The sequence below is a fragment of the Sorex fumeus genome, unplaced genomic scaffold, assembly GCF_029834395.1.
Source record: "Sorex fumeus unplaced genomic scaffold, SorFum_2.1 ptg000128l, whole genome shotgun sequence".
Lineage (NCBI taxonomy): Eukaryota > Metazoa > Chordata > Mammalia > Eulipotyphla > Soricidae > Sorex > Sorex fumeus.
The window spans coordinates 21,917,949-21,942,333 of record NW_026606185.1 but is presented as its reverse complement, the minus strand read 5'-3'; the positions used below and the strand labels follow the sequence as shown (position 1 = coordinate 21,942,333).

The following is a 24,385-nucleotide window of genomic DNA, read 5'->3' as shown; positions in this document are numbered from 1 at the left end:
AGTCTCTTGAAAACCTCAGAAAGCGAACAGAAAGGAAGATGGTACATCTTGTTCTCCCATATCATTCCTCTGAAGGAATTATTTTTCCAAAATAATTTCAATCTTATTACTATCAATCTACAATAACTAAGTCCATGTTTATGGGCGGGGGGAGGAGGATAGCAACTGATTTGCACAGGTTTAAAGGTTTAAATACTGCCCCTTGACTGTGTGGAAAATCAGCTGTCCCCAATTAAGTCTCAGAGAACCCAACAACACTCAGTAGGCAACTAAGCTGATTTCTAAAAACAAAAATTATTACCTATGGAATGAATGCAACACAAAGAGAAGTGTTTTCCTAAAAGAGGGTTTATTAAATCCTTTAAGAAAACTTCCCAGTTTATTTAGAAGAGACCTTATTTGACTAGACATCAGGTAATTGGACTATGATTTATTTTCTAATGCTCAAAACTGACTGACCAGTTTTACAAGGAACCAAACCTAAAATCAACAGAGTGGTTTTAGTTCAGCTAACCGGGACTATGAAATCAGAAACAAGTATCTGGGCAAACTAAAGAGGTACATTGATACAGGCATTTAGTAGAAAACTGTTGAGTTGTGTTACAAGCATACAACAGCAAACTCTTAAGAAATATTAGCAAATACAAGCAAAATATCTACCTGTGATTCTTAGCCAATTTAGTATGGCACAATAAATATTTGCTCAATGAAATAAGAATTTTGTTTTCTTTCAATTACCGATTCTATCACGATCTCTGCACACAGTATAGTGGAGTGGTTGTATCCGTACATGTGTTTTAACTGAGAGCAACCTCAGATTTCTTCCTAACTAAAAACAGAAGGGGGCAAAAATATAAAATTGGACAAAAGACAATTTTCCAACAACCCAGACATGTTTCTGGAAACAATTTAAACTACCTGTGACCAATTCCTGAGATCAATTGTGAAGCCAAGGTTAAAAGATTAAGTTATGAAAACAGAAAGATTCTAGGAAAACTAATGCCCCAAACTGCCCTACTAAATTAATATCCAACATTATTTCTGAAAAAAAATTCCATACAACCGGATATTTAATTTTGCAGAAACTATCCATGCTCTAGTGGAGGAATGATCTAGTGAGGGGCCCACCCACAGTGTGCTGTTCTAAGCAAGGAGAACTGACAGGGTGGGTACTTTTTCATTGCCCACTAGGACTTCCTAACTCAGCATGACGATGCTGACTCAAGCCCTAAGCCTTGACTAAGGGACGACTAACTTGCTATCATCTACCACCTTCTCTGTCACTGAAATCTTACCCTAAATAATATATACAATTTTGTGTCCAGAAAAAAACTTTTCTGGACTTAACCGCATAGATACCAAAGTCCCGAGAGAGAATTCAGAGGGTCATAGGCAGAGAAGCATGGCCTTCAGAGGCACGGGCAGGGCTTCCTGGAGTCCCGGAAGACACAATCCCAAGTGTGCCACAATCGGACTTGTCCATGGATGCCTCACCTCTGTTCTTAGTAATAACTGCCAGATGCTCACTAGAGTATTCAAGTACCTGTCCCACCTGCGTCCTGGTACTGGTCCATGCCCCACCGTGGAAAACCTCAGAGACCTGCTCTAGAATCCCTATTTGTCCTAAAGCACAGAAGAGCTCAAATAAGAAGCATTTCATAGAGTTATAAATTTGGCTAAGTGCTCCATTAGTACATTGTGTCCTCATTTTAAAAATGTGATCAAGTGATTTAAAATAAGTGGGTGTTTGTGTGTGTGTGGTGTGTGGGGGGGGGGGGTGGTGGAAGACCAGTAGAATCTTTTATAACTTCAGAGTATATGAATACAAAGTAATTTGGTCCTTCCATTACCAAAAAAAAAAAGAACAATCTTTACTTGATTAAAATTTATGGAAACAATTTTTAAAGTTTCCTATTTCAAAAATTGCTTGAGTCTTTTTTTTTTTTGCTTTTTTTGGGGGGTCACACCAGGCAATACACAGGGGTTACTCCTGGCTCATGCACTCAGGAATTACCGCTGGTGGTGTCCGGGGGACCATATGAGATACTGGGAATCGAACCTGGGTCGGCCGCGTGCAAGGCAAATGCCCTACCTGCTGTGCTATCACTCCAGCCCTTAAGTCTTTTTCTTGTTTGTAAAACAATGAAATTTATACATTCCAAACATACAACGTCATGAGTAAAGAGCTTTCTAAGATGGAGACTTTCACCTCTCAACAAGTGGCCATGCCCAGATAGCATAAGAAGAGTAAGGAGTGTCCAGGTCACTGAGGGCCTGAACCCCAAGAGCCAGGATGCCCCCTCTCTCCAGTACACACACCCAGGTTACAAAGTCTAACTCCCATATTATCAGCACAGCTTATTAAGCAGACAAAAAAATCCAGTGTCCTTAACACTAACCACCCAGAAAACCTACTTCTCCAGAAAAAGAGGAAGTGATTCATGGGACTTCAATGTTCTAATGTGAACTTAAAAGGGAACTTCTAATAAAATCTAGTCAAGTCAAATACTCCCTGACTTCCCTCTAGAATACACAAGCAGGAGGAAGAATAAGAACTTCCAGTGATGGGTAATTTGTGAATGTGAAAGCTACTCACCAAGTGAATTTTTTAAAAGCATTTTATAAAGCATCTGAAACTTTTATGTTCACTATTCCCCCAATGGACCTTCACAACAATGTGCATGGAATGAAGATTTGCAGGGTGCCTCACAGGAGCACTTATTTCCACTCACATTTAGACAAAATGTCCTACCAGTGCCCAAGAACTCTGAAAACAAGCACATGCACACCAAAAGGTCCCCAAAAGGTAACAATATTTGATGACAATTTTTTTTATAAGTCAACCTCACTCTGAACCACATTTTTTATAAACTGTCTAGTTATTATCTTATTTTACATTTATTTTCAAAAGAGCACATACTCCTCACTTCCCTAATAACACCTCCACTTTACTGTACTTCATGTTACTTTGGAGGAAAAATGTTCCATAGGCAGAATTATATTATCCTTCACTCGCTAAATTTATTTAATGCAGCCTTCAAAATTTACACTAAGCTCATCTTTTCTTTATATCTTTTATATCTTGCAAGAAGAGAAAACTAGATAAATTCAGATCATATTTTCTCCCCCACACATTTCAAACTTAACATTGTTTAGTTTTCAAACCTTTGCGACAGAACAATAAAAACCATAAAACTTGCAGATGTCTTTTAATCCCTCAAACCACTGCCCTGGTTTCACATTCATCAAAATGAATGTGAAACTGGATACATTTAGTTTGAAAGCTAGTTTTTAAAATAATCTGCTTAAAGCCCCAATTTACTTTTTTTCTAGGAAGCAAGTTACTTGATAAACAGAAAAAGATAGAAAGATGTACCTTAAGGAGGAAAAAGCAGAGAACCCATGATTTCTGTTCCACATAGAAGACCTAATAGAAAACATCAAGACCACATTTCCCCAGAAGAGGCCCATAGCCTCTTTCTTTTGGTGGGTGTCCATCTCTGCAGCCCCCAGACTGCAAACAAAGGGGAGTGAATATTAGTGGGTGACACTCACCAGGATACCAGGAGGGGCCTTCCCATGGTAAACATCTTCTGTCTTGCTTAAAGGGCTTTCATGAATCTTCTCCTCATCTTCACTATCATCTTCTATATAAAACATTTTAAAATGGAACTAGCTTATCAAGCATGTCCCTCACCAAAGAAGTGTATCTAAATCATCAAAACTGAAAGCTATTTTGCTGACAAACTGAATGCAAACTGTGTGCAGACACAGTAATATGGTTAAAACGGAAAGGAAATGGTTCTCTGAAAAAATTAAAAGGGCAAAACATGCACAACTTTACCAATAAGATTTGCTCAAAATGCCTCAACCCCTCTCTCCAAAGTAGATAAGCAGAGGCACGGCCTGCTGGGCCATGTGTTTACGCTGATAGGCACCGAGTCCTGCCCAATCACATGATGGCCACGCAGCTTCCATCTCAAGGGACAGGGATTGAGTTAATGATTCTCTCAGTCAATCACAACTTCATTTCAGAAATTAAAACAAGTCTATGTATGGAAAAGTAATCTCCTATAAACCCGTCATGTAAGGGAAAGCTTTACACATCTTTGGCATTAGAAACAGTCTGGTTATATATGCTCTACTGAACTAAAATGACCCAAGACTGTGTGTGTGGTCAGACTGACATGACCCCAATATAGTTTCATAAAACAGATGGAAGGAACTTCAGTGGATTTTTCTAAAAACCTGAAACATACCACACACAAAACCAAACTAGGTTTTTATGTGAAATACCCTACTTCCACCTTCAAGACTTTGCCTTGGGTTATGCTATCCACTACAAATCATCAACAACCAGAGGGGCTCTATCTGACAGTGCCTGGCACCCATGGAAATATGCTGTATCAAACACACATTTAGAATGAAAACAGAATTGTAAGAAACTCAAAACATTTTTATATACGTTACATGCTGAAGTGTTCCAAATATACTGTTGAAGACACATTTAAAATTAACTTTAAATCCTGTTAATGTTTTAAAATTTGGCTCCTGTTATTAGGCAGGGCTACTCATAGGCCTGGAGACCATCTTAAAAGCATCAGTGGGGGAAAGGGGAGAACAACTCCTAATGGAGAAACAAAAATGACCGAAATTTCTGTCACTCCATAGAAGACATTAAATTCATCAATGATATACTGGCAGCTCAACTATTTAATACTGCTTGCATTACAAGGTGTTTTTCACCTCTTGTAAATCTTCCTCTTCCTCTAAGCATCACACAAAAATGTCAAAATTTGCAATGTTTGTCCAATTAAGACAAGGGAGAAGTAGGTAACATTTTGTACAGAAATATAGCAAACCAAGGGGCTGGAGAGATAGTACAGTGGGTAGAGCACTTGCCTTGCATGCAGCCAACCAGGGTACAATCCCCAGTATCCTATTATATGGTCCCCCAAGCACTGCCAGAAGTGATTCCTGAGCACTGCTGGGCATGGCTCAAAACTAATATAAATAAATAAAAATAAAAATAAATACAGCAAAACAAGATACATATAATAAAGATGGCAAAATGAAAACAAATCTCACCACAATGGAAATGGGGACATTTTTCTTGCATTCAGCATTTCACTGCTTGCTGCTCAACCTACCAGATCTTGATGTGAACCTGAACTATAGACTGCCCAAGGGTATTCTGAGTCCATTCCAGAGCTTAGTGGATAGCACAGAGGGCTGGAAGCCTCCCAGCATCCTGAGTGTGGTCCTCAAGGCCTCAGTACTATTGGGCTCAAGCAGTATCATCTTGGTAGACCAGAGCATTCACTAGTAGTGCTTCTGGGCCCCCCCGAAGAATGACTGAGAGGGCCCCCAAATAAACCTATTCAATATACAATGTGCACATAAATAAACTCCTTCCAAATGAATTAAAACATTTTGACCTAAATGTCATACAGTATTTAAAAATTTAAGCTTTTTCCTCTATATCCTACTGGTGCTATGAACCTGTATCAGACAGAAGTGAAAAACAAAACAAAAATAAACAATGGTACTGGGATGTTGGGAAAAAAATAGAAAAAGTGAGAGGGTGGGGTGAAGAAGAAGTGAGCAGGAGAGAACAATATTAAAGAGATTAAGAAAAAACTAAAGGTTATGGAAGAGGTGGAAGAGATGAGCAAATACATAAAATGAAAGGAGGAAAGGAATAGGTAGTAGAGGGATGAGGATATTTAAAGAGAAAAACAGAAAATGCTTTCCCAGTTTATATATTTAAATAATACTTTTACCCTTTTAAAAACATTTTTCTTTCCCTCTCCACATTTGCTGGGATACGGGGGGTGGGATCATACTTGTCTGTGGAGTCCTCAAGGCTCTGGAGGTCCCAAAGGCAACATGTGGCTCACACGCAGCAAAAGCTGGGGACCGAACTCACGGCCTCCTGCTCTACTACAGAGTCACATCTGAGACTCTAGGTTTGGGAAATTAGCCAAGTTCATACCTAAGTTCAGCATTTTTTTGCACTAAGAAAAAGAAAAGGGAAAAGAGCTAAGTGGGGAGAGGGGTTGACAAGAATGAAAGAACACATCTAGCCAAGAGATGACTCTGTTCAGGCCATTTTTTACCTCAAACGCCTCTTACACAAGCAGCTGAGATGGCCTTTTTGCTTTCCTGCTCACTGTGGTACTGTTTCACTGTTTAGATCGATGATTCACAAAATGTTCTGACCACAAGGGGCCATAGGCCAGACAGCATGAGCTCATCTCCCCAACACCGATTATGACACCGGCACACACCTCCAGCTTCCCCAGCAGTGACGTGTGGCCCAGCCCCCCCACCATCTGCATGGGACACTTTGCAAGACTTGGTCAATGAAAATTAAAAATGACAACCACTCTTTCATATGACTTCTCCAAGAAAAATGCTACATTCCTGTCAAACTTCTTTCTACATGCTAACAAATGGTTGAACATGAAGGAAAATCACATTTCACTTTTACGTAATGATCTTAATAAACTTCAAAAATTTTTAATCAACTTATTGATTTACAATTGGAGCTTAGCTTTACTCATCTATATGTGTGCAGGTATCATCATGTCCACAACAGTCAACAAAAATGTCTCTTACATCTGCTGGGTATAAAAAAGTATAGTAAGGGGGACAACAGATGGCAACAGGAGGCATGCAAGAACTGAACTCACCTGGGAGTGAGAGTACGAGGGGACGTGTGAGACACTGATGAGGTGAGTGGGCACTCTGGTGATGGTGTGTGTTGGGACGACATCTTCATCAAATATTATAAATCATGGTATATTATAAATCAGTAAAAGTGGTAAAGAAGGGGTCAGAGAGACAATACAGTGGGCAGGGTGCTTGCCTTGCACACAGATGACCCAGGTCAATTCCTGGTAACCCCTATAGTCCATTGAGCACCACCAAGAGTGAACCCAAGTACCTCCAGGAGTGATTCCTGAGCACAGAGCCAAGAGTAAGCCCTGAGTACCTCTTGGGGTGTTGGGGGGGAAGGGAAAGGAAGGGAGGGGCTAAGAAAAAGAAGTAGTAAAGCTTAAATTTTTTCCAAGATTCAAGTCTTTAGGAAAAAATATATATATAGCTTAAGTAAAGCAAAAATGCTTATAAGAAGAAAATCTTATTCATATTCCATAGCTGATATTAGTTGCTAAAATATATTTCTGATTCTTTTTCTACTACTATTCCTGGAAAGATAAGAATTTAAATACAAAGTGTAAGAATTTCTTTAAAAATGACCTAGAAGTAGTACAGCGGATAAGGCTCTTGCCTTGCACGCAGCTGACCCAAGTTCAATCCCCAGAATCCCATTTAGTCCTCTGAGCATCACCAGGAGTGATTCCTGAGTATAGAGCCAGGAGTAGGCCCTGAATTTTGCCAGGTGTAGCTCCCCCAAAAACACACCAAAAAAATCAATCAATCAGAAATGACCTATCTGAAATTTGCTAATTAATTCAGTAGAATACCTTTACAACACAAACTATGGTATGATTTTACCACAAAACTAGAAAGGAAATCACACCCTCCAGTGGCCACACTGTGGAATACCACCATATCTACTGGAATATCAAAGAGAGATGAGAAAACAAGTTGTTTTGATTAGTAAAAGATAAAAATTCTTTTTTAAAGCCTGGGTTGCAAAAATTTCATATACTTCACCACAATTATTCTAGAGCAAGGGACTTAATTTATATGTAGTTCTGCTTTTTTGAGGAGAAAATGCAGACAGTAAACATACAAGGGATCAGAGCGCACCAGAAAATAAGACCGGTTTCATTTAGAGATGGATGGGTTTTTGATCTTCCACACATTAAAGGTTTCTTCCCATTTTTATAACTGTAATTCAGCTTACCTACAAAAATAATCCTAAAGAGGCTGATACGCTTTCTTCAAAACTAAGAAAAAAAAAGTCTTGATACTAAGACATCCTTTTTTTTTTTTTTTTTTAATTTTTATTAGTGAAACACCATGAGGTGCAGTTGTAGACTTACAAATTTTTGTGCTTGGGTTTCAGTTATACAATGATGAAACACCCATCCCTCCACCGGTGCCCATTCTCCACCACCCAGTATCCCTCCGACCCCTCATTCCCCCCATCCCACCCTGCCTCTGTGGCAGGACATTCCCTTTTGTTCTCTCTCTCCTTTTGGGTGCTGTGGTTTGCAAAAGAGGCACTGAGTGGCAATCATGTTCGGTCTATAGTCTACTTTCAGCATGCTCTCCCATCCTGGGAGGATCCTCCCAACACCCTTTATTTGGTGCTCTCTTCTTTATCTGTGAGCTGCCCTTTCCCCTAGCATGTGCGGCTGGCCTCCAAGCCATGGAGTAAACCTCCTGGTACTTATCTCAGCTATTCTTGGGCGTTAGTCTCCTATTTTGTTACTTTATGTTCCCCAGATGAATGCAATCTTTCTATGGATACTAAGACATTTTTGAGGTTTCACAACAAAAATGTAGTAGTGTAACTTACTACTGAGTTTACTGAGGTTTCAGTGTTTCATTATATCTTCACACAAACCCCAAACTTTGAACAGGATAATATCAAATACACACAATTCTACAGAGAAAAATAGGAACAGTCCCTTGAGTTGACTTTCAAGTATATAGTGACTTCCCCTCCTAAAGATAACCCTCCAATCTTGAACACTTATATTAGCTCCTTAAAACTAAAACATTTTGCTTTCTACTCTGGTATGTTCATTCTTTTTCACTTATGATAAAGTGATGTGTTTAAGTGGCGGGGGGCATTTATGGTTCTGGTATAAATAATTATCTCATCTTCTGATAAACCAAATCTTCTAAAACTACATTGTAAAAGTGTTTTCAACCAAACCCACCATTAATATTCAACATTTACTACTCTTTGGCTTAGAATATCCTCTGCATGCACTTCAGTTTAAGGAATCTGGGTCTAAGCCAAGTTCTGACCTCTAATCCTCTGGACAGTAACATTGCAGGGATACTCTCGCCCAACACTGTGACACCCCGGGAACAATACTCTGAGTGAAGTCCTAGGTTCAATTCTGGAAACCCTCAAACTGAACCAAACCCTGAACCAAAAAAAAAAAAATTCCAAATATGGTGCTACAGTGATAGTACTGTGGGTAAGAGGCACTTGCCTTCTTGTATGCAGACAACCCTGGTTCAATCTGCAGCATCTCATATGGTTCCCTGAGCAACACCAGAATTGATTCCTGACAGCAGAGCCAGGAGTGAGCCTTTGACTCAACATCCTGTCCCCCCCCCCAATAATAACACAATACAAAAAAAATTTCCATGTGAATGCTTTTCACATGTACACCACTAAGTTAAATCCCCAGCATGGGGATTCTGTGGCAGCACACACACAGAATTTCTAGATTACTGTCTTTCAAAAGCTCAATGTATTTACTTCAATCTACAATTCGCCTATGAGGTACAAAAAGTGAGATGATATTTTGTTTATGTAACATCAGTAGTCTTTGCAGCATATTGACTGCCCTCAGTTTTTCAACATGCAATTTTGTATAATGTATAATTTTTCAATGTATAATTGGTAATATATAATTACCAATAAGCAAATATTGATAATTCAAGCTAAATGTTCATAATAAAACTGCACAGTAACTCAGTATTTATATTAAAAGTGTAAGAAAATGTAATACTGGTAACTTAGCACTGTTATCTAGTTCTTAACTAAGTCACACCCCGGAACTAGTCTTTCATATATTATCACTGATAATATATTCACACAACTCTTGTGAAAGAAATATTTTCTAATTTTACAGAAGACAGAGATGCAGACTATGTGATTACCTGAGTTACAAGGTCACCAGATAGTTATTTGCGGGGGGAGGGTTGGGAGGTGGGCCACATATCCAGTGTGGGGGAAACATGGGCTGTGATGGGAATTGAACCTGGAGCAGCCATATGCAAGGCTGCCTTCGCCCCTGTTTTATCCAGCCCAAGAGAACTTTTTAGAAGTTACAAAGTTCAAATCTTTATTACAAAGGTACAGTAATCAAAATAGAGAGGCCCTGGCAAGATCAAAGGAATCAAAATACATGCTCAGATATAAACCCATCAATGGTCAATAGGTTTCTGACAAGTATTCCAAGTCTATCAAATGGGGGAAAAAAAATAATTCAACAAATGATGCAGAACACTGGATTTCCAGATACCAAAACAAGAAGCTTAATCTCAGAAAGAAAGAAAGAAAGAAGGAAGGAAGAGATAGGAAGATAGAAAGAAAGAGAAAGAAAGAAAAAGAAGTCCTCCATATGGACCAATAAAGGCCCAAACTCAATAAGCCCAGAAAGTAGGTATAATGGGCTTAATTAAGATAAACAAACCTTTTTAGCATCACAAGACATTATCAAGAAAACATCCAGAAAGAAAGTATTTGCACGTCCAGTTAAGAGTTTTTCATCCACAATTATAAACTCTGAAATTCAACAACAAAAAGACCAACAATTCAATTTAAATATAAACAAAAGACATGAATAAACATCTCTTCAAAGAAATCAGTAAGTACAAAGGAAGTATGTAGCCAGTAAGTACATAGGAAATTCAAATCAAACTAATTTAAAACCATCATAACACCAATTCACAGTCATCGAAACACTATTAAATGAAAAACTAAATATTTTTTTAATTTTTGGATTTTTTCAAAGAAAAAATCTTTGAGAAAGAATTAAAACCTTTGAAAAACTAGGTGAAAACTAAAATGGTGTGTTCAGTGTGAAAAAAAATTTAGAAGTTCTTCAAAAAACTAGCATAGGGTTGGAGAGATAGCACAGTGGGCAAGAATAAGACACTTGCCTTGCACTAAATCACTAGGGTTCAATTCCTGGTCCTACATATGATCCCCTGAGTCCTGCCAGGATTCCAGAGTGCAGAGTCAGGAGTGAGCCCCATACACATAAACATAGCCAGGAGTGGTCCAAATCACAAAACAAAAAGTGAAAAGTTGACACAGAATTACCATAAAATTCAGCAATTCCTCTCCTAAGGCCATATCCCTAAATTTAGAATGAAAAACAGAGACTCAAACACATTATTCTATACCGGTGTTCATGGCAACTTTATTTCTAATATAGAAAAATAAAAATAATCTAAGGATTCCTCAACAGATGAACAAACAAAATGTAGCAGTCAGGTGATGCTTAACAGAGAGAGACTCTGAGCCTGCGTCATTAGACTATTTCATCATCATGCATATATTAAAGAGTGAAATTACACAAAGCTAGCTGATATAAGGTCAGTGTTGTTCAGTCTCTGGTTCATGAACCACTACCAGTCTGCAGATACAGAAAGGCTGAACACCACTGGTCTGCTGCTTTGGATCTAACTGCTGGTGACTGACCAGTGTAGGGCAAGGTGCTGGTCCACAGGTATAAAAAGATAAAAGAACACTGATACAGTTTACTAGCCCATATAAAGCCCACCCTAGATCAAAAGCTAAGCTATTCGTGACTTATGTTTTATATAATGAAATATTATTCAGCCTTTTTTTTTCTTTTTAAACCTGCTGGGGATATGCCAGGGGATGGGGAGGGGGGAGGGGAGGGGGGATTGAGCCACACTGGGCAGAGCCCAGGGGTTGTATCTTTACTTCTCACTCTGAGCTCAGGGATCACTCCCTGGAGTGTTCAGGAACCAAAATGGAGTCAGCCATGTACAAGGCAAATGCTTGGCCCTTCTACTAACGCCCCTGGGGCCTCTATCTTAAAAAAATAAGTTTTAATAGAACTTTGAAAACATGCTAAAAGAAACAACCCTAGACAAAAATGGGCAAATACTGTATGATTCCCCTTGTGTATCAACTAGACAAATTCATACAGTAAAAAAGATTAGCAATTGTCAGGAGCTATGGGAATGGGAATTAACGGCAGAGTTTCTGTTTGGGATGCTTTTGGAAACAGTACTGATAGTTGCGCAACACTGCAAATGTAACTAATGCCACTGAATTACACTTAAAAAGCAGTTAAACAGGCAAACTTCATATTATGTTTTACCACCAAACATATGATGCAATTAAATTCAAATTGAAACTTGAAGCATTGTCAACAAAGCCCCAAGGTAGAAATAAGAATATATTCACTATTAACTATAGATATCACCATCTTCTAGTCAGTGATTATCATTAGGCTTAATTTTCTCATCTAAAACAGGTCTTTTCGGAGTCCCTGGGGCTGTGTGCCTGATCGCTGGCCTGTGGTGAGTGAGGCACTGGGACCTCTGTCACCTGTGGTCCTGGGTCACAGCACCGTGTGCACTCACTGTCTGGTGAACTCAGCCAGCAAGGGGATTTAGCAAGGGACCCAGGAAAGTTTGAAAAATGCTCTAAAGAGCCAGAGTCATAGTACAACAGATATGGCGTTGCTTTGCATACAGCCAGCCTAGATTTGACCCCTGAGCATCAGCATGAGCAATTCCTGAGCAAAGAGATAGTAATAACCCCTGAGCATTGTGGAGTGTGCCCAAAAACCAGGGGTAAAAAGCTTTAAAATCCAAGTCTCACTTCAATTGTCAATTCTTTTCATTTGCTTTTGCTTCCCATGAATAAAACCCATTTAGCTGAGGTACACCCTTCAGCTTATTTGTGTAAAAAGTACAAATCTAATTCAAGTTCTAGCCCCAAAGACTCCACACAAGACTATCCTGGGTCAGAACTCTGTAAATACAGGGAACGGTCTTAACGTAAAAATTACTGGCTACAGCTACCTAGGTCCAAATCAGACTGGCCTCAGTAAGTTTTGGTATAAAACTTTAGTTCTGTGACACTCTACTTAACTCCATTGGCACGTGGGCTATCTTTAAGTCATCTCAGAAGGCTAAAACATAGCAAAACCATTTGCCACTACTCAGCATCTTAGTATTCTTCGCCCCCCCCCCCCCCGAACCATCTTAAATTTAGGTGCTACACAGGACAAAAATCAGTATTAGAGGACTGGAACGACAGTATAGTGATGGGGAACCTGCTTACCATATGTGGCCCAAAACCAAGAAATAAAACTAAAAAAGTTCTGGAGGATTCAACTTTGAAAAAAATTATGTAATATCATTAACAGGGGAGGTAAAGCACTAGGATCTAGCTGATCATGTATCTGATAGAACATTGTTTAATTTATTTTACTTAACATTGCATTTTCCAAGAATCTGTGGAGTTCTACAATAAAGTGCAGATTTACTGCAGTCAGGATTTACTTTCTTGAAACACTACTGCTTTCTTTAATTTTATTCTGCCAACCTTCAAATTACTTTAGAAATAAAGCAAGAGTAGAAAATGTGGTGACTCACAGTTTTACAAGTTATTAAACATGCAGGAAATGAGCAGAAATTTAAGCAGTCATACAAATCTCCAGTTATAACCTAAAAATTACTTTCCAATCTTCCATGAAGTTAAAAGCATCTTTAAAAAAAATTACGATGACTAGACAATCTACTAAGCACAGAGGATGTCATACATTTTATACTCATTCCTCTCTCACTTTCACAATTGAACTGTGGTTCTCAGAAAATTGGAACAATGAAGTTCTAACCCTCAGCACCTTAAAAATGTGACCTTATTTGGAAACAGGCACTTTACAGAGTTAATCAGCTGAAAATGAGGTCACTCAGACCTTATCTTAACCTAGTATAACTGGTTTCCTTATAGAAAGTAGAAATTTAGACAGTCCCCCCCCCTTCCGAAACACACAGAGGGAAAACTCTGTATAAGATAAAGACAGGCTTCCATGTGCCACCCAGAAGTCAAGCGACACTGCCAGGAGCTGAGAGAGCAGCGTCACTGCTGTCCCTCACCGCACTCAGGATAAGCCAGCCTTGCCTGATGATACCTTCTGTATCCAACCTCAGGCGTACAGTCTGGGAGATTGAGTTTTTGTGGCTTAAACTCTGCAATTTGATGCACTTTGTTACAGGCAGCCCTAAGAAAGCCACGTACTCACTGACTTAACTGTAAAGCAACCTACAAGAAATCATTTACAGAAGTACAAAGAAGATGGTTAGAGGACATGATGGGAAATGGAAGAGCTGTCAAGTTTCTGAAGACGGGGAAAAAAAATCAGGCAGTACTGGTTTTGTTTAGACCAAAGCCTACCCAATGGGGCAGGTGCATCAAAGCTCCAAGACAGAGACATGCATCTCCAAACGGAGAGCTTCTGCTAATTGTCCTCATCATAAAGCTCAGCAGCAGCCTTGGGCCACCGCCTCCCCAGCTGTTTGTGAGCAGAGCAACTCTGCAGGAGACTCGACAAGGAGAAGCACCCACTACATTCTCCCAGTGCTTCTCTGCCCTTCTGATCTGCACTCTGGCCTTCAAGCCAGGTGCAAGTGTGCAGGACAAAGCCAGGACCACAGGTTCATGGGTCAGCTAGGTGTGAGGGCACTTCCCTGGCATCCCCGGAATGGTGTGGGGACTGCCTGAGCTGGACCAACACAAAGAAAGGCAGTTCATTAAAGATGAGATGAGACAGTAAGAAGAATCTATAATGTAAAACAGGGAGGGAGAGGCAGGGCAGAGGACAGCATGAAGCATGCATGAAGCCCAAGCTTCACTTCTGCATGATAGGGCCCCTCCCCCCCAACTCCAGTACCACCAGTAAAGGGCCCTGAGACTTCCTTCCGCCAGCTCCAGTGGAGAAGGCCTCTATTAACAGAAGTTAACCTAGGGGGCCAGAGAGCTAGTACAGGGATGAAGGTGCTTGCCTTGCACACTGACCCAATCCAGGCCCAACTCCGCCTTCCCCCACCCAGAAAAAAAAGTCTACGTTGGAAGGAGAAAAAGCATGAAAAGAAGTAAGGAGAAGGAAAGAACTGAACTTTTAAAAGCTTGGGATTTCCCAAAACAGGTAAAAATTCTAAGGAAAAGCAATTTCCATTCTAGCATTCTAAAGTGGCCCCATCAATTAGGTTTGAAGCCAGACTAAAGGAATGAATGTTCAGACACGTGGAAACTCAAGAGTTGAACTCCTGTGATCCCATTTTCACAAAGGTGCTGGCAAAACAAGGAGGCATGAGGAAAAAGGAAAATGCAGGACACAGGTGGGAAGTAAACGAGTCAGGGGAGGCTCTGTGCTCTGGAGAGTGCAGCTGCCAGCGAGAGGCCTGGGCTTGGGGCTGTGAGCACAGAGCACAGAGCGTGGGCAGTGCTGGAGTACTTGTCAGCAAAAACAATTAGTTCCAGAGAAAACCGAGTTAAACTGAAGAAGAAATAAACCCATGATGCCTCCTTAGTTCTAAGCATTATTCATAAAAATATAAATACTAAATATTGTGAAAATTAAAAATTCTGCCAGGCATATCTAGAGGGTAAAAGAAAATGAGTGTGAGAAAAGTTATACAAAAGACAAATCTTCCTAAGAGCACAGAATGGAGGAAGGAAACCCTCTTGAACAGTTACTGCTCGAAAAACTGATTCCTGACATGCGAAAGAATGAATCTGGACCACTATCTCACACCATAAACAAATTTGGATTCCCAAGGCCCAAAAATTTAGATATCAGACTTGAATCCTTAAAATATATTGAATGAATACAGCCAAAAACTCCCATGATATTGGTTTTAGTGGTATAGGTTTAGTGATTCAACTCCATTAGCAAAGAAGGAAAATACAAAAATAAATGGGATTACAAACTAAAAACCTTCTGAAGGAATTTATCACTACAACAAAAAGCATCCTGCTGAGTGAGAAAAGATACTGGCACTCCATGCATCTGAAGAGCTAATATATAAAACATATAAAGCATTTACAAACTCAATAAACTGACCCCCCCCATGCAAAGAAGAATTGAACAGACAGTTCTCCAAATAAGGCAAACAAATGTACAACAGGCTTATGAAAAAATATTTCAGCATCACTGATGATCAGGGAAATGCAAATCAAAACAATGAACTATCACCTTACACCAGTGTGAATGTTTTATGCTTAAAAACCCTCAGTCACAGGAATTTTATAGGATTCCTATATGAAATCAATAGAGAATGTCAACATCGGTAGGAATGAAAACTGATTCAGTCTCTAAGGAAAACAGTGTACTGTTACGAAAAGATTAAAAAACAGAATTACCATGATTCAGCAACCCCACCCCTACATATCTACCCCAAAACACTAAGTCAAAAAGATACGTGCACACCTATGTTCATTTACCACAGCCAGGATCTGGAAATGACCCAAATGCCCCTTAGACACGTAAATGGGCAAATAAACTGTGGTATATCTACAAATGCAGTACTACTCAGCTGTAAGAAAAGACGACTTCTTGTCTTCTGCAACAACACAGAACTGGAGGGGATCACGCTAAGTGAAGTCAGAATGATAACAACCACCATGTGGCCTCATTCATATCTGGTAGGTAAAGAAACAAAGCAAGAGAATAAACCGTGCCCAATGAAAGCAAACCCTTAAACTCTTGACAACAAAACTGAGGTTACAGAACAGGCAGGGGGTGTTAAGAGAAGGGGCCTACGGGAGCAGAACAGTAGGTATTGGTGGGTGTGGGTGTGGGTAATCACAATTCAACCCAACAAACATATGAACATTAATACTCTTGTAAACCAGTATTACTCCCAATAAATAATTTTTAAAAGAGATTCTTCACATGGTATAGTAGAAAATCTATCGAGAATATCTAACAGAAAAAACGAGCCACAACAGTTTAAGAATACAAACATGGAGTTAAATCCTGCAAGAAAGAGATAAAATAGTTCCAAGAGGCTGTTTCAGGAAGCAGGCATCAGTTAACAGAACAAACAAATTAGTGTTTTCATTATATACCCTCAGAACACTGATTTTTTAAAAAAGAGTCTATTAAAAAATTATATATATATATGTATATATATTTTAAAAAATAAAGATCAACAGAACTGTTAGGTGGTAATGCTCCATAAAAAACATTACAGGAATGAAAGCAACTAGGGAAAAGAAACTGAACATCAGACAGATATAAACATGGAATGGGGGTATCTGCTGCTGTTTCACTGATAATTAGGAAAAACTCTTTCCAACTCTCAAGATAGCACCTGCTAGTCCATGTGAGTTTCAGGTTATCTCATTAAAGAGACAAAAGAACCAACTCAAACTTTAAATTAATCTCTACTAAGGCATTAATTACTTGGGGGAGAGGCTTTTCTAACATAATAGGCATTTTACTTCCTTTGGCCAGAAGACAAGTAAAAAGATTGAGCTTTCAATTAAACATTACAGTCTTGCACTAAAGTATAAACAAAGCTCTGCCCATAATACATGCTTTGACTCTTTTCTAATCACTCACGTAGTACTTCCTTATCAATCCCCCCCTGCTCCAGTTTCATAATATTCTGCTTTAGGGAAGTAAACTTTGCCCTACAGAGCTCTAAGTTATTTCAGAGAAAGAGAGATTTTTTCCTGTTTCCCTTTTTATCCAATGCTCTGGGAACTAGACATTGGTGCTACAAGAGACCGCCCAGCCTTTGACCCTGCACCTGGTGGTGGTGGGGGGGGGAGGGCGGGTGTGTCACTGATCCCATCACGAAACCTCACCAGATCCTGAGAAACAGTCCACCAGATGTATTATTCCCTTACTCAAGATGAAAAATGAATTAACAGTATATCAAAAGTGTACTTGTGAATCTGGGAATTCCTAAATATCTATGAAAGCATTTGTATCATGAGTGGTTCTTCCTATTGACAAGTTCATAAATACCGAATTCAATACACTAATTCAATAACAGTATAAGAAGACCATGGGAACTCCAATAAAGAGGCAAGAGACAAAAATAAACAAACAAACAAAAAAAAAAAACTCCACTGGGACAGATCTTATCTGAAGATGTGGTGATCAAGACAGTCCAAATGAGTAAAGAAAGAGAACGACAACCTCAGAGCCTCGACAGTATTAGCCGTTTTATTTATTTATTTATTTATTTTTACCCGTTTTAAAGGGTCACACTACAGGTATTGTGACGAGCTCTGTGAGCAGGCAAGAAGCTGGAAGTGCAGACCAGCAAAGAAATACTAAGTCAACACTGGCACAGTGCGGTCCTGCACAAAGCGGAGTTTAAAAAGCTCATCTCTCTCTCATTAGCAATGTCAAAATCACCAGGGAAAGCCCTGAAGATCACATGTCGCACACCAAGGTACCAAGTCTCAAATAGTATCCTAATATTCTAACACTTTCCCCAAATGACACAGAACCACCTTTCTCTCACACAAACCTGGGCAGTTGCATCTGGCCTGAGTTTAGTGGCTGGCTGTGTTTACTCCAGACTTGGCCAGCAATATGGTTGTGTGTTGGAAGGTAGATACGGAACAGTGTTGCATCATCTGGCTTATTCCAAGCAGGGTGCACAGAAGTCTTAGCCAAATTCCTTCTACTAGTTTCTTGGCTAGTTTTTGTCTGATATAGTCTGAGTGTCATTCAAAGAAACCCAAGGCCTCTCCTATAGAGCAGCTAAAAGATGCCCAGCCCATAGTATGAATGAGCTGTTTTCTCTTATGAGATCAAAATAAAACCTTGAAATTGGTTTAAGCATGCCAAAGGGTACTTATTAACAACCAATATTTATGAGAACTTTTCTTTAGTCCTTGGTGTGGTGGGAACAGGGGTAATGGGGTCAATGGGAGTCAAAGGTACTACACGGTTGTATGGCTTCAATAACTTTTCCAGTTTCAGTGTCTTCCTGTAGAAAATGCAACTATTGGGGCCCAAGAAGTTGTTCAGCCAGCAAGGTGCTTGCCATGAGTGCAGCTGACCTGGTTCAATTCCCAGCGCCACCTGGAGTTTCCCAAGTCCTGCCATGAGTGATTCCTGAGCAGGGCCGGGTGGGGGGGGGGGGGGGCGAAGCATAATTCCCACCTAGCTCAAAACAAACGTCCAAGAATATTTACCTGTAACAGTAGAAACCCTTACAATAAAAATTAGTTGTTTCTGATAAAATAATTGCTTAACATATATTAAGTGATAGTTCCCTACATAAGCACTGTTCCTGTTTAATTCTAAGGTAAGAAGATGTTATGATTATAACCTTCAATAGTTACCATTACTTATACAAAATATGTTGAGTATTTTTTAAGAAATAATGTAAATCAACATTTTAGAGTATTTTGCAAAGAAAAATAAAATGCACTTGGCATCCAAAGAAAACAAAAATTGTATTTCCTATGTTCTTCAGTAATCCCAATCATTCCTAGACTCAGGTTCTTTAAGAAGACACAGTGCTACATTAAGGATGTCCACTTTAGAGACTGGACTGGTAGGTAAGACACCAGAACCCAAGGAGCACCAATTCAGAGTTCTTAAGTACCTGGTGATTTTGCTTGGCTTGTTTTCGGGTTTTTTTGGTTTTGATTTTTGAACCACACCCACTATGCTGCTCAGGGCTTACTCCTGGCAGTTCTCACGGAGTGTATGCAGATGTAGGGATCACATCTGGGCAGGCCTAGTGCCAGGCAAGCATCACACTATCTCTCTGGTTCCTACGTCAGTCTACATCAGTGGTTTTCAATCACCATTGCTGACCAGTGTTGGTCCTGGGGCATCAAAAGGGCTAACACTGCAGGCCCTGACTGGAGTAATAGCATAGAGGGTAAGGTGGTTGCATCGCATGAGCCAGGTTCAATCCCTGCCATAGGATCTGTACACGGTATCTGGGGCCTCGTCAGGAGTAATCTCTGAGCACAGTTGGGTATGCCCCTTGTCCCTCCCCCCCAAAAAAAGAAAAGAAAAAAAAAACCGCAGGCCTAGCTCTGTAGTTATTAACTGCTGGTTCTTTGGTCAGTAAAGTAGGGCCTGTCAAAGGTGGTCTGCAGGTAGGTTGAAAGGACAGGTTGAGAACCACGGCTTTAAACTGTTTCAACAGGCCTCCAAAAGTCAGAAAAGAGCAATCCACCAGGCATCCAGAACATCCCAAGAAATGATTTTCTGTTAGTGTTTCCTTGTAGAAAAAACTGGTGTGGACATAAAGGTAAAGGTAAAGGCCCTTCCGTTGATCATCGATTTGCTTGAGCGGGCCCAGTAACGTCTCCATTGGAGACTTTTTTATTACTGTGTCTGGCATATCGAATACTCTCGGTAGCTTGCCGGGCTCTCCGAGAGGGGCGGAGGAATCGAACTCGGGTCGGCCATGTTGGCTGCGTGCAAGGCAAACACCCTACCCGCTGTGCTATCGCTCCAGCCCTCAGGTGTGGACATGCTTATTGAAAATGTCACATGACTGGGACTTGGCTCAAAGGGCTGACGTGTGAGCTTTGCATGCAGAAGACCCAGATGATCTCTTCCAGCACCCTCAGAAGTTCTGCCAGAAGCAACCTAAGCACCATTGGTTGTGAGCACAAAACAAAACCCAAAAATACAAAGAAAATGTATGATACTAAAAATGGGTATAAACTGTACACAATGAAGTTCAAAATTCAAAGATGACAAAAGTAGCGACCCTCCTTCCACACTTCTGTAGGTGTTGTGGACAGAGCCCAGGGCTGCACTCACCGAGGTCCTAGCCCCAGACGCAAACAGGTTGAGTCCACTTTCTAGCAGACCCTCCTTTCTTAAACACACTTGCATAGTCACGCAACTAGGAGATACTAGACATAAGTAACTAAAAAAGTTCACATTACTAACCACTGTACCAACCATCTTGCTTTCTGGTCTTTTTGTATAGCTCTAAAATGAAGGTAGTGGGCTGGAGCAGTAGCACAGCGGGAAGGGCATTTGCCTTGCACACGGCCGACCAGGGTTCTATTCCCAGAATCCCATATGGTCCCTCAAGCACCGCCAGAAGTAATTCCTGAGTGCAGAGCCAGGAGTAACCCCTGTGAATCGCTGGGTGTGACCCAAAAAGCAAAATAAATAAATAAATAAATAAAATTAAAAAGTTAAATGAAGGTAGGAAAAGGAGTTGATGCTCTGTTCATTTGGTAGTTTTATTAATTTCTGGCTCTTTTTTTTCCTCTCTTAATTTTAATCCCACTCTTGGGGAGCCAGGAAAGTTAGCTTCTAAGGCTGGGGGGGAATGAATGGAAAGGGCCGTTGGCAATTCAGGCCGAAAAGGAGTACACTGTGTCACTCTAGCTCGAAAGGGCAGAGCAAGAGCTGCTTTATCTCACAGCACAGCATGGCTTATCTCTGGACAGTTCTTTTTCTCTTCTCCCACTCAACAGAGGACAAACTAAGGCATGACCATCCAGTCACAGGACTTCAGGGCAGGGTGTAGCCATCTGGGCCACGGCTGGCTGTTGATCAGGAAGGGACAAGGGCTGAAGAGGACAGCAGAGGCTGGTAGTAACCCAGCATACACATGCTCGCATCTGACTCCTGGGAGGGAGGGAGGTCACTGCTTGGCTGTCTTGAGTACATGGAAAAGCGGTGGACAGAAGCATGGACAGGGCATTCAGCGCCTGGTGTTAGCAACAGTGCCACCAAAGAATCAGCTAAAGGCCAGGGGAGGTAAATTCCTCAAACCCCACAGAGCTGCTAGCTAAATCACCAAGAAAGCAACTCACTCCAATACTCTATTACCTACATGTGACATAAAGCTTACTACTCCTGTCTGTAATAAACAGTGTCAAAGTTATAATAAGACAATATATACAGGATTCTGCCAACTGGAGACCGCCTACCACGTTCTGAGCAGTTTCACCATAAAGAAAGCAAAAGGCAGGTCAAAAAAAAAAAAAAACCTCAAGGGCTCTGTCTGAAATATGACTTACTTAGCAATGAAGGGAATGTGAGGTAAAAGAGGAATTTCAAAATTAAGATTCCAAATCACCACGGAGCACAAACAGTGACAGCCATTAAAAGGAAAAATATAGGACATCTCAGGTCAGACTTGGGTTGCCAGTCACCTTAGAGGTATAAGCCGAGTCTATCCCCAATATATTCAATGTCTATAAGTATGCATACCAAGATACTGACACAGGGAACCAAGCTATATTTAAAATTAAACCCAAGATTTTCATTGTAATGCTCACTGGCTCCACTTAACCTTTTGCCACCACTAAAGGTAAGGCTGCTGCCAGGATTATTCACCCAAAGTTACCAACTCAGGAAAAGTTGAATGAACTTATTCAGGAAGTGCCACCAGCGCTCATGTCATAGGCGAGGTCACACTGCCGCCTGGATTCTATGGACCTCTATGAAGGTTCTTGCAAAAGTGGCTCCGCATCTGCCATGGACAGCTAGATTTGGCCTTCAAGGGCCCCATCAAGTGCATGAGGCAGGGGGGCCAGTAAACCAAAAACTACAAGGTGATGAGTATCTTTAATGCTACAAGGATGCAGCAACAAAGGCCATCAAGTCCCAGCAGACCCCGTGATTTGGTTTTGTAACCGTGGCTTGATTTTAGAGTTCCATGGTTTTCAGATGCTGCCATTTCCCAGCCCGTTAGAGTTCCTCTGCAGGTTTCAACCACACCATCATCTATTAAAAGACCCCCACTTCCAGACTCTCATCCTCAGCTTCCGAAGACCAATTTCTCCATCAACATTTGGGTGTGCAGATGCTTCGGTAGGGTACAGCAGAATCAAACGGAAGCTGCCCACACTGCCCAATCTCTCTCACACCCAGCCTTGGCCTGTGCTGTTCACAGTAGAGCTTTTTAGTACTAGGGCTAGGGATGGCCAGCTCAAGACAAGTCTACAGGCAAAAACTACGAGAGAACTTCGGGCAGGGCGCGTGCTGTGCACTGGGTGATCTCGGTTCCAAACCCAGCAAGCCTAAATAGTCTCCTGAGCCCTGCCAGGAGTATCCCAAGGTGCAGAACCAGGAAAAACCTTGAGCACAGTCGGGTGTGGCCCCCAAACCGAACCAAAACAAACCGAAAACGCTGCACTAGAGGAGCCGCCCAGTACAGACTGCACCCTCAGCCTTCCACACATCACCCTGCCTCTACCCACCTGGCTCCACCTGCGACTCTTTCTGCCCTGTGCCGGCTTTCAGCAACACAATTCCATCAGAGCACCAACACAGAAACCATTATGCGCCACTAAATACTTTGTAAATATTCTCGGCAGACTCCGTATAGTCAGAGTATCAAGTAGCCGAGTCAGATTTTTAATAAACCGTAAGGCCTGGTTCAACACCAAAGCAAACATTTTTGCGTGCGTGCGTGTGCGCGTGTGTCTCAATCAGAAAATAAGTGAGGGGGGGGGGGGGGGAAATGATGCCCAGACTGGTGTTTTCAAATTAGCCTTAAGTAATCCTGCGGGGCATTTCCGATTATTCAGAATTCCAGCATTTTCGGAAAAGGCAGGGTGATCTTTCTGATTCCGTGGGGTTATTCCCCCCCCCCCCCCCACTTTTTCTTAAGAATGCCTTCAAAATGCCATTCCAATTTTCCAGCGAGGTCAAGTGTCTTCGTGTGCGAGTGAAGGAAATGGAGAGGCGCCGGGGGCTTGAAAGTTGGGCGAGACGCCACGGCCGGCGAGCACGGGGGGGGAAGGAGCCCCCGCCGAGGCTTCCCCGGGTCGCCCACCCCTCCGCGGGCTCTGGGCGCCAACTGCAGCGGGCAGCCCCGCGCGGGTCCCGGGCCGCGGCGCCCTCCCCCCGGGACGGGGGCGGGCAGAGGCGCGGGCCGCGCGTCTCGGGGTGAAGGGACGGTGTCCCCGGCGGCGTGAGGGGACCCGACTCCCCGAGAGCCGCCGCCGCAGCCCTCCCCGCCCGGCCCCCCCCGCCCCTCCGGGCCCGCCCGCCCCGGCCCCCGACTCGCGCCGACCCGGCCCCCGGAGTCCCCGAGCGGCCCCGGCCCGCTCACCTGAGGCGGCGGCTCCGCTCCCGGCCCGAGCCCGCGTCCCGCGGGCAGCTGCGGAGAGACGGCGGCGGGACAGCGACGGCGACCAGCGGCCGGGCCGGGCGGGCCCGCGGGCAGCCGAGGGGGCGGGGCCGGCCGGGGGCGCGCGCCGAGCCGGGGCTCCCGCCGCCGCCGCAGCCTCCGAGCCGCCTGGGCCGCAGCCGAGCCGGGCGGCCCTCATGAATGGGCCGCGGCGGCGGGATCCGCGCAGGCCCCGCCCCGGCCACGTGACGCCGCGCTCCGCCGCCCCCTGGCGGCCGCTGCCCGGCCGCCCGGCGCGAAGCCCTCCCCCCTCCCCCCTCCCCCACCACCTCCCGAGACTGGGAGCGGGCCAGGGCGACGCTTCTTGAAACAAGTGTTTGTGTGAAGTTTCTTTTGGGCCCCGGGACAATCACGTGAAACTTAACGGCCCAGTTGCCAAAAAAAAAAAAAAAAAAAGAAAAGAGGCTCAAGTGCAAAAATATATTTGCTATCATTAATGTATAAACATTACATTTTTACAAAGTTTTATGTATTTTATATAAAATATATAACACAAAACTATAAAACAAAATAAAATGTATATATGATATATATTAAGGGGCAAATGTTTTTTTTTATTTTGCTATTGATCACC

At 42.1% G+C, this 24,385-nt stretch overlaps 1 protein-coding gene across 2 annotated transcripts in view; it reads right to left on the bottom strand.

The window, feature by feature from the left end:
* LPIN2 (lipin 2) overlaps nucleotides 1–23,902 on the bottom strand; it is an 85,208-nt gene extending 61,306 nt beyond the window's left edge. Inside the window, exon 1 of one of the 2 annotated variants that reach the window (XM_056137947.1) lies at nucleotides 23,734–23,902. Coding sequence is in view for 1 of the 2 variants with exons in the window: in XM_056137946.1 (XP_055993921.1) it covers nucleotides 3,556–3,660 (105 nt within the window). In the remaining variant the exon portion in view is untranslated. Of the gene's footprint in view, nucleotides 1–3,555; nucleotides 3,876–23,733 lie in introns of those variants that run through there. The other variant, XM_056137946.1, reaches the window with a different exon arrangement.
* Nucleotides 23,903–24,385: the final 483 nt, after the last annotated feature.